Source organism: Cryptomeria japonica, chromosome 11 (genome assembly GCF_030272615.1).
Source record: "Cryptomeria japonica chromosome 11, Sugi_1.0, whole genome shotgun sequence".
Lineage (NCBI taxonomy): Eukaryota > Viridiplantae > Streptophyta > Pinopsida > Cupressales > Cupressaceae > Cryptomeria > Cryptomeria japonica.
This window is the reverse complement of record NC_081415.1, coordinates 477,928,543-477,937,128: the sequence shown is the minus strand read 5'-3', so window position 1 is coordinate 477,937,128 and position 8,586 is coordinate 477,928,543. Positions and strand designations below refer to the sequence as shown.

The 8,586-nt window shown below is 35.9% G+C and overlaps 1 protein-coding gene and 1 long non-coding RNA gene across 2 annotated transcripts; one reads left to right on the top strand and one right to left on the bottom strand.

Moving 5' to 3' along the window:
* Positions 1 to 575: 575 nt before the first annotated feature.
* LOC131068693 (uncharacterized) lies at positions 576 to 5,944 on the top strand. The gene is made up of 3 exons (XR_009112054.2): positions 576 to 1,208; positions 5,091 to 5,186; positions 5,366 to 5,944. It is a non-coding gene; the product is annotated as an uncharacterized LOC131068693 (long non-coding RNA).
* LOC131068687 (cytochrome P450 CYP72A616) lies at positions 2,494 to 8,095 on the bottom strand. Its single transcript, XM_058003933.2, has 5 exons — positions 7,574 to 8,095; positions 7,105 to 7,328; positions 6,775 to 7,019; positions 3,472 to 3,856; positions 2,494 to 3,160 (listed from the first exon to the last, which is right to left on the bottom strand). The coding sequence occupies exons 1-5, from the start codon at positions 7,857 to 7,859 to the stop codon at positions 2,729 to 2,731; spliced, it is 1,572 nt and encodes a 523-aa protein (XP_057859916.2). The 5' UTR covers positions 7,860 to 8,095; the 3' UTR covers positions 2,494 to 2,728.
* Between the last annotated feature and the right edge of the window lie 491 nt (positions 8,096 to 8,586).

The window sequence follows — 8,586 nt, the reverse complement described above, 5'->3', positions numbered from 1 at the left end:
CATTTTGAAACTTTAGATTTAACAATCAATTAAGTGATAAAACACTCTAAAGTTTTAGAACCCTTTAATATTAATATATTAAAGCCCTGAACGGTAACGTGGTTGGCTTGGACGGGTTGTTTGCTCCCTCATCGTCCCAGGTTCAACTTACATTCTACCGGATTTGCTTGGTGACAGGGCTATGAGACACTCCTCAAAAAACGCGAGAATACCACTAAATTAACCAAAAGCCCTGAACAGTAACGTGGTTGGCTTGGACAGGTTGTTTGCTCCCTCATCGTCCCAGGTTCAACTTACATTCTACCGGATTTGCTTGATGACAGGGCTATGAGACACTCCTCAAAAAACGCAAAAATACCACTAAATTAACCAAAAAAACCAAAACATTGATATATTAAATTTAAAAAAAATGCAAATTAAATACGCCACTACTACTAGACCCTCTTCCCTACACCACTTATAAATCTAACCACCTTCACTAAATCACCGATTCACCAGTAATAGGCAACGGTCTTTGTTAACCTCATTTGCTGTGTATTTGGGAGTAAATTTGAAATTTTGAACGGAACGGAACCCGAGACGTCCAGTCCGTCAGTTTTTGGGGCCTTTTGTGGAGGGAAACTGACTGTCATGTCTTTTGTTTCACGTTTGACAGTTTGTTAATATTTTCTTAATGACTTCCAGTATAGCCATTTAGGCTAAAACGCTTACATCCCATTACTTGTAGCAGCTTTCCTTGAATAATGCTCCAGTTTTTGTATGGTACTTTGGGAAGAGATATTGCTCTCGAAAACCCTAACATGGGTTTATGGATTGATGGTTTAATTTTTTTTTCAGCATTCCCTTTAAATTATGGCCAATATTGCTGTTGTAGTAGTATAAGAAGCATTTTACTCCAGAATCGCAGTGGGCTCTCTCCTCCTAAGCAAATGTAGATCCGGTTTGTTTTGGCAATTGGAACCTTCTGGCTCCCTAACCACAGTCAAGATCACGGACGAGCACAATGCCGGTTTATTTTTTGCCACCAAACATTCATTATCCTTGCCTGTTCAAGTTCCCGCGGGAATACCCGACTTTCCTTCTAGGATTGTCCAGCTTGGTTGCGTTTGCCTTGTACATCTATATCATGGGCATTATTGGGTTCTGTATTGGCATTTCAGTGGTCAAAGATGTTGCAGTAGATTCCTTTGCCCTGATCGTTGCTAAAGGTATGATAGTACTGGTTTTGATGCATGGTCTCCAATTGGAGGTTACTTTAAATGGCTATTTATACTTGTACTTAGATCTTATGGTTTGGAATTGAACATTTTGGTTCCCCTTCACTTGGTTTTTCTTCTTGCTCTAGCTTTTGTATTTAGTTAGTGTTTACTCACTTTAGAGTTCTTTTACCCCAATGCTCTTCTTTTTGTAGTTGAATGTGCAATAAAGTTCCATTGATTCCATGGATATGAATATAATTTCTTTCTTCCTTCTATTTTTCATCTGATATGAGTTTCAGCATTGTTCAATTCATTTTGCATATATAGAAAACTACAAACAATTGGAGTAAAAAACAACAATGTTCGTCATTTCACGTCTCAGTCTATAGACACTTTTTATAGTTCCCACTGTAGTCCAATCTAATTTGCAAGCGTATTTTCATGATCAGATTATTTATTGGGTTTCTGTCTGCAATTTGTGTAGGAAAAAATTTCAAATTTCATCATTCTATCTATTAGCTTATAGACAATTTTTATAGGACCATTGTAAGCTTCAAGTGTAGTTTGATCATCAGACTGTTTATTGGGTTTATGCATGTAATTTGTGTTTATTTTAGAAAAAATACAGAGATTTTTTTTCGAAAAATAGGTGATTACATAAAACAGGTCTCATTAAATATAGTTCAAGCAATAGGGACATCAAAGAAAAGTTGTAGGATATTCAATCAACAAACAGTTTTATAAAAGACATCAGATTTTGAGAATTCAAAAATATTATATGAGTGTATTAGAATTTAATTTGTGTAAGAATTTTTGTTATCAATGTATGATTTGTATGATTTGTAGTGATTCATTGAGTTTTCATTTTCTCTTCTTTTGCTCTCTACATCTTCATGATGAATCCTAAAATGTAATCTAAACTATTGATAAAAAAATTCTCACATAAATCCAAAAACACTCATATACAATCAACATTATGCAATAGTATAAATTTGCTCTGCACTATCAATATAATAAATTTCTTCAGGGGATCTGAAAAAAAAAAATGGTGATTATTGAATGGTTCAAGCAAGCAGCTGTAAGTTCTATCTTTTATCCTTGAAGTTTTTTTGAGAAGTGGAGATAATAGTTACGTCTTCTATGCTTTGCAGTTATAATTTTTCTTTGGATATTCACAATGTCTAAGTTAGAACAAATTATTACATCGAAATTAATTGGCTTCCCAGCTTGTCATAGTTTTTTATATATTATATATTTGTTCACTGACATGGAAATGGGTGACTGATCCATAATATATTTAGACCACCATATAGGTAGAGCACTTTAATTATGAAGTTGAACATAATTTCACATCAAGGTGAGTATGGTTCCTAAGTTTGAAGGCTCTTTCATGCCTTCATTATTATTGTTGCTATTTCAAGATACAACGACGACTTCACCATGAATTTAACTTATTACCTAGTTAACTACTTTGTTTCTCACAATGAAAGGGTTTTTACTCCTTTCCATCACCTCTCGTCAAAGATTATTCAATTTTGTAGTAGATGAACAATTATCTGAGCTCCATATTGAGGCTGCAGAGTGGCGACGGTGGCAGGTGCATGAACATAAGATGGGGATACAGAAAATGAGAACTGCTGCAAAATTATTGCCAGAACTACCTTAGCTTCAATCATAGCAAAATTCTGGCCTACACAAGCTCTAGGTCCCCGTCCAAATGGCATAAATGCCATCGGATGTTTAGAAGCCTTAGCAGCACCCTCAGCAAATCGTTGAGGCCTGAACTCGTCTGCATCGTTTCCCCATAGCTCTGGGTCATGGTGGATTGCAATAATTGGAACTGAAAGTTCTATGCCAGCTGGAATATTGAAGTCGCCCAGCTTCATACCCTTGTAAGTGTGTCGACTCGACTGTATCGCGGGGGTATACAATCTCAGAGCTTCATTCAGAATCATTGTCACCTGCATAATCAATGAAAAGGATTCATTTCTATGGTACACGAACACAAAAAAAACATTTCAAAAGGTGGGAACCATTTAGAGACCATAATGATATCGCAAGCATGTATGAATTTAACAATTCCAATCAAAGAGAGACCTTTTTTCCAAAGTTGGCTTTCCCAATATCCATTATTTAAGTTGAATTCCCACAAATATTTTGAAACCTTTCAAAGAAAGGTATATCTCCGAATTAGAATATTGAAAACCATAGCTACTTGCAGAGTTGGGCAATTTCATTTCGGATTAGAAATGGAAAGGTGCACTAATCTTACAATTTTCAACTGGTTGATGGTGTCATTGTGGGGAACATCTTTTCCGCAGACTTCCACGACTTCTTTTCTAGCTGCTTCTTGCCACTCTTGATGCATCCCGAGCAAAACCATCGTCCTTGTTAAAAGTGCAGATGATGTTTCATGACCAGCGAAGAAGAAAAATTTGCACTCCTCAATGATCTCTTCAACTGTCATGCATGCATTTTGGGGGCTTCCTGGCTCTTTCTTAATTTTAGCTACCATAATACCCAGCAGATCATTTCTATAACTTTCAGAGCTATCCATGCTCAATGTTCGCTCTCGCCCTTCAATCAACACTTTCGATGACCTGTTTATTTCTCTTCCTAGTTTCCAAAGTCGCCTGTTTTTCTTTGTGGGCAACAATCTGAATCAATGCACGACCAACTGCTACTTAGATAAATGCATGCACATGCAGTTTAAAGCGTAATTGAAGAACAAAATTAAAAATACACTCAGTAGGAACCGCTGGGTGCAAGAAAAACATAAGGATCCACAACAGGAGATTATAGTGGTTGGCAATGGTTTGGCTGCTACTGTAAGTAAGTTGGAATTTTGAATTTTCTAATTTTCAAATGCAATATGCTTCATAACGGAGCCCTTTTAGAAGGTAGTAAATAATTCAAGTGGTAAACCCTGTGGTAAAATGAAATATTTTCTACTAATGAAATATTCAAATAATTTCAGCTGGCACAGACTTACATTGGGGGCACAGTTGTAGCAAATAGGAGAGGTCATAGCCATTGTTCATTGACTATTTTTACTAAAGCTTAAATCATAGTTTGTATCATGATATGTGGTGTCCAGGCTGGACATTCATGATCCCTGGCTTAGTCATTTGTTAGTTTTTAGATTTAATACGTGTGAAGTTAGTCGGCTTCATTAGGATTAGAGGGCCATTATTGCCAAATGATTCTATACATAGAAATTAGTGAGTAGTTGCTGATCGTCAATTTTGTTTTTAAGCTTTTTGAAGGTTATCCTTTGAATTGGCTTCGTCTAGTAATCTAGGGTTTCCATTCCATTTCACTTGTGTTGTTTGGCTATTCTCCTGCTTACGCATTTATTCTGTAATTCTGCTTTTGCTTTCTGTAGATCTGTAACGATCATTGATGTTATTAAGCTCTTGCTCTAATTAATTTAATTACAAGACATGAGAGAAACAATTCTGCTCTTATGCTGATTAATTGTAGCGGAGTAGTTGATTTATTCGGTTAGCCAAGCTTAGATAGATACTGTTACAAATTGCATACAAGTTCTTCTGGCATTCAGCCTGTGAGCAGAGAATTTGTCAGAATTTGTCAAAATGGGCAAAAAAGTGACTTATTTCTAGAAGGTCAAGAATAACATTTAAACATGATACGATCATACAAGGTTATTTGATCCCTACAGTAAATGATGTTATGTTAGAGCCTGCAGGCCCAAGGAGAAACAGCTAGCAAGAAACAAATTTTATTTACTTTAACACCAACTCAATTGACACCCTGATAATTGAAGATTAAAAGACCAAAGGATAATGCTTTAACTGTGACTTTATATAGATTAAATGGCATAAATGTGCAAAAAAAGGTTATTTTACATCGAAGAACCTTTGTATACAGAGGATGGGCAGGAATTAGAACATGAAGATGAGAAAGAGGAGACATCCATCGAGCAACCATCTCTTGTCATGCTTTATTGATCAAGCAACTCTCAAGGTAAGGGAATTTGTGTTGATTGATTCAATTAACATCTATGATTGAATAGTGAACAAATTGGCATTTGGTCTTAATTGCTTCATTTATGTATGTTGCTGGAGATGTGGATTTTGGAGATGTTGATAATTATAATCACTTAAATTTTCCTGTTCAAAGAGTTGATCCTTTTCTTAGGGCAGGCTGTAGGCAGTCAAAGAAGAATTGGTGAAGAAATTTGAGAAAGATTAATCGGATGGGTTGATGGTACCTTCCTCTTCAAGGAGTTTTGGAGTTAAATACTGATGGTTTTTCTAGGGGAATCTTGGTCATGTTGGTATTGGTGGTGTAGGGCGCGATAGCTCTGGTGTTGTCCAATTTATCTTTTCAATTTGTAAAAGATTTAATATGAATAATTACATGGAGGCTCTTGCGATTTTGTATACCATGAAAAGAGGTTGTGCTCTTGACTGGAAAAGGATTATTTGTGAATCTGATTCACAAATGGTGGTGACTCTGCTGAGTGGGCAGCGGTTTGATGATGTCAATTGGCACTTAGCCTTTGTTATTAGATAGATTCTAAGGTTGTGCAATTCTTTGGAATCTGTTACTTTTACTCACATTCCTAGGGAGTGGAATAGCGTAGCAGTCTGGCCGACAAAATGGACTTCTGATCAAATGCAAGGTTGGAATATCATGGATAGGGGACAATTATCTTTGGAATTGTCTCATATGTTGGAGCAGCTAGTTGATGAAAATAAAGTTTTTTAATGTTTTGTTCTTTCCTAGACTGTTGATCCTTCTTGTTTTGTAATTCTCTATATTGAATAAATTTTTACCTCGTTTGATAAAAAAAAATTTAAATTTTTTTGATAATAGACAATGACAGAGTCGTTCAAGAAAGTGTCATAAAATCAAGGTAAATATAGGTCAGAAAGCACTATTTTTCGCCATTATGATAGGGAGGAGTAAATGTGGTTTGGAAGTACAATGGTCACCGCTATGAGGGCTATATAGAGATGAGTTTCAAAGGGCCTTTCATCAAGTTTCAGTCAGAAGGTTGAAAAGTAGAGCTAAGTAGATTGCAAGCAAGGTCACCATAGATGATTAGTTCCCATCAAGTGACATTGTTTTTTTGAAAAAGGGGTCTTCAAGATTTGTGGCTTAGTTGTCTTCATTGGAAGGAAAACAACAAACAGAGATTATGATCAGGTTATCTAGCTCAATCAAATGAGCCCACCACTAAACATTATATAAACAAATAATGAGATTGAATATATAGTTCAAGAAATCAAGACAGAGAGAATTGATCTACCCAAATCCCTTTACCAACAATAATAACGAAAGTCTTCCCAAAGCAAATATTTCCATCAAGAAGGATCCATATTAACTAGATTCATGCAACAAAACAAAGATACATGATTATAACCACAAAAACCTTAATAGCATTGCCCGTCTTGAATTAACGATCACATGGACCACGAACCCTCAAACCAAACTTAGAACAACAACAACAATCACTTAGACCAAAACCAGGAAAAGAAACTGTACGATAACCAAAGTACTTTTCAATGAAAAGGAAACTGAAAGCGAGATTAAGGTGCTAGCTTACCCGAAACCAGGAATATAAACTGTACGAATGGATTCAATAATCAGATTAAGTTGTTCCACCTGCATGTCAAATATATGCTTTCCTTCAACATAGCTGCTTCCAAAGGCTGTTCGGGAAATAATATCTGCTGTTAAATCGCGAAACTCTTTTGATACTTCTATCTCTCCCTCTGAATCATAACCGATTCTCTCCTTCCACCGTTTTATCATATCTGAAGCGCTGGCCGCTACCGTGGGAACCATCCCCTGCAACCATCACCACCATATCTTTAATTTTAAATTCTAAAGAAAAGCATTCATGGTTATATAGTAAATTGTAAGGCTGAATCACCTTTAACTGTTCTATGTAGAAAGCTGGGTTGATTATTCTTCTGTGCTTTGCCCATTCCTCGCCGTCCAAAGAACCGAGCCCACCTCCCATCAGCTGCCTCGTTATACGGTTTAGAGGCGGCTTTTCATAATGTCCGAACTTGGTGGAAAGAATTTCTTTAACGAGCTCCACGTCTGGGATATTCACCTTCGCTTTCGTACCAAACCAGTATACGAAGAACCGCCCTGTTTTCAAAACTGACTAACTTCAACACAAGGCTTAAATTTTTTAGCTTTGCATACTTTTTAAAATAGAAAATCTTACGCAGCCATTTTAGCAAATGCTGACTACTTTTTAACATTAGAAAAATGATCAGTAGTTGATCTAACAGACAGTCTTATTTTATAAAATTACAAATATGCCTGATTGTTAAGTATGACTAACTTCGACTAATTATTCCATTAACTGAAAAAGAAGAAGAGAGTCACACCATATTTGTTAACACTGGTGTAATAATGGGGCAGAACTCGGGGTACTATTCGATGAGAAAACTCCATTGGCTTCGATTTGGCTTCATCCATCATCCTCATCATCTCTGGAAGATTGCCATTGAGTAGTTTGTAGGAAGGCCCCCTCATACCCTGAGCTTCAAAACACCTTGTATGTTGTCGAGGCCTCCACCATACGGCTCTCGCTATTTTCGCCATCACATGTGCCAAGCTTAACACTACACCCCATATCAAAATGCCTCTCCATCCACCCATTTCCATTGCCATAATTCAGAGTGCACCTTCTGCCTCCTTGTTCTGAATGCAACTTCTGCTTCCTTGTTCTGTGTGGATGGACTGAGGAAATTTGTTGTGAGCCTTCTTTCCACATGAACAAATGTGCAGATATCCTTCTATAAAGTGGATGGAGTTTAGTGTTCCCCACTCTAACTCAGCACTGTTACGACCAATGCGACGTACAATTTTTGACCTTGGAGTTGCACTGTTAGAGTGGAGTGTTCCCCACTCTAACATCGCACGAATTCAACTTGGAATTGCATACATTCGGTAATTGGATAAGAATTTTGGACTATTCAAATTTATTTCAATATGCTGGAGAGATTGTGACACTAATATTCTAATATGCTGGAACTGCACCATATATAGCAACGTTTGGGTTCAATTTTTTTAAAAAGTTGACTTAAAAGTTTTCTAGTTTATAATTAATTTTCTTATTTATTAATTTTAACAAATATATATAATTTTTTTAATAAATTCATATTGTAAAGAATCATTAAAAAATAATTTTCTATTTTCTAATTACATATTTGATATTAATATTTTGAAAGATTGTCTGAAACATTTTCAGATTTTCAAATATTGCATCTTCAATATATTAATATTTTTTTACATATTATCTATTTTATTTGACTATGAAATTTGATGATTTGATTGTTGTGGAATTATTTTAGTAAATTATAAGGTATGATGGTGTTTGTGCTGAAATTGCAATTAA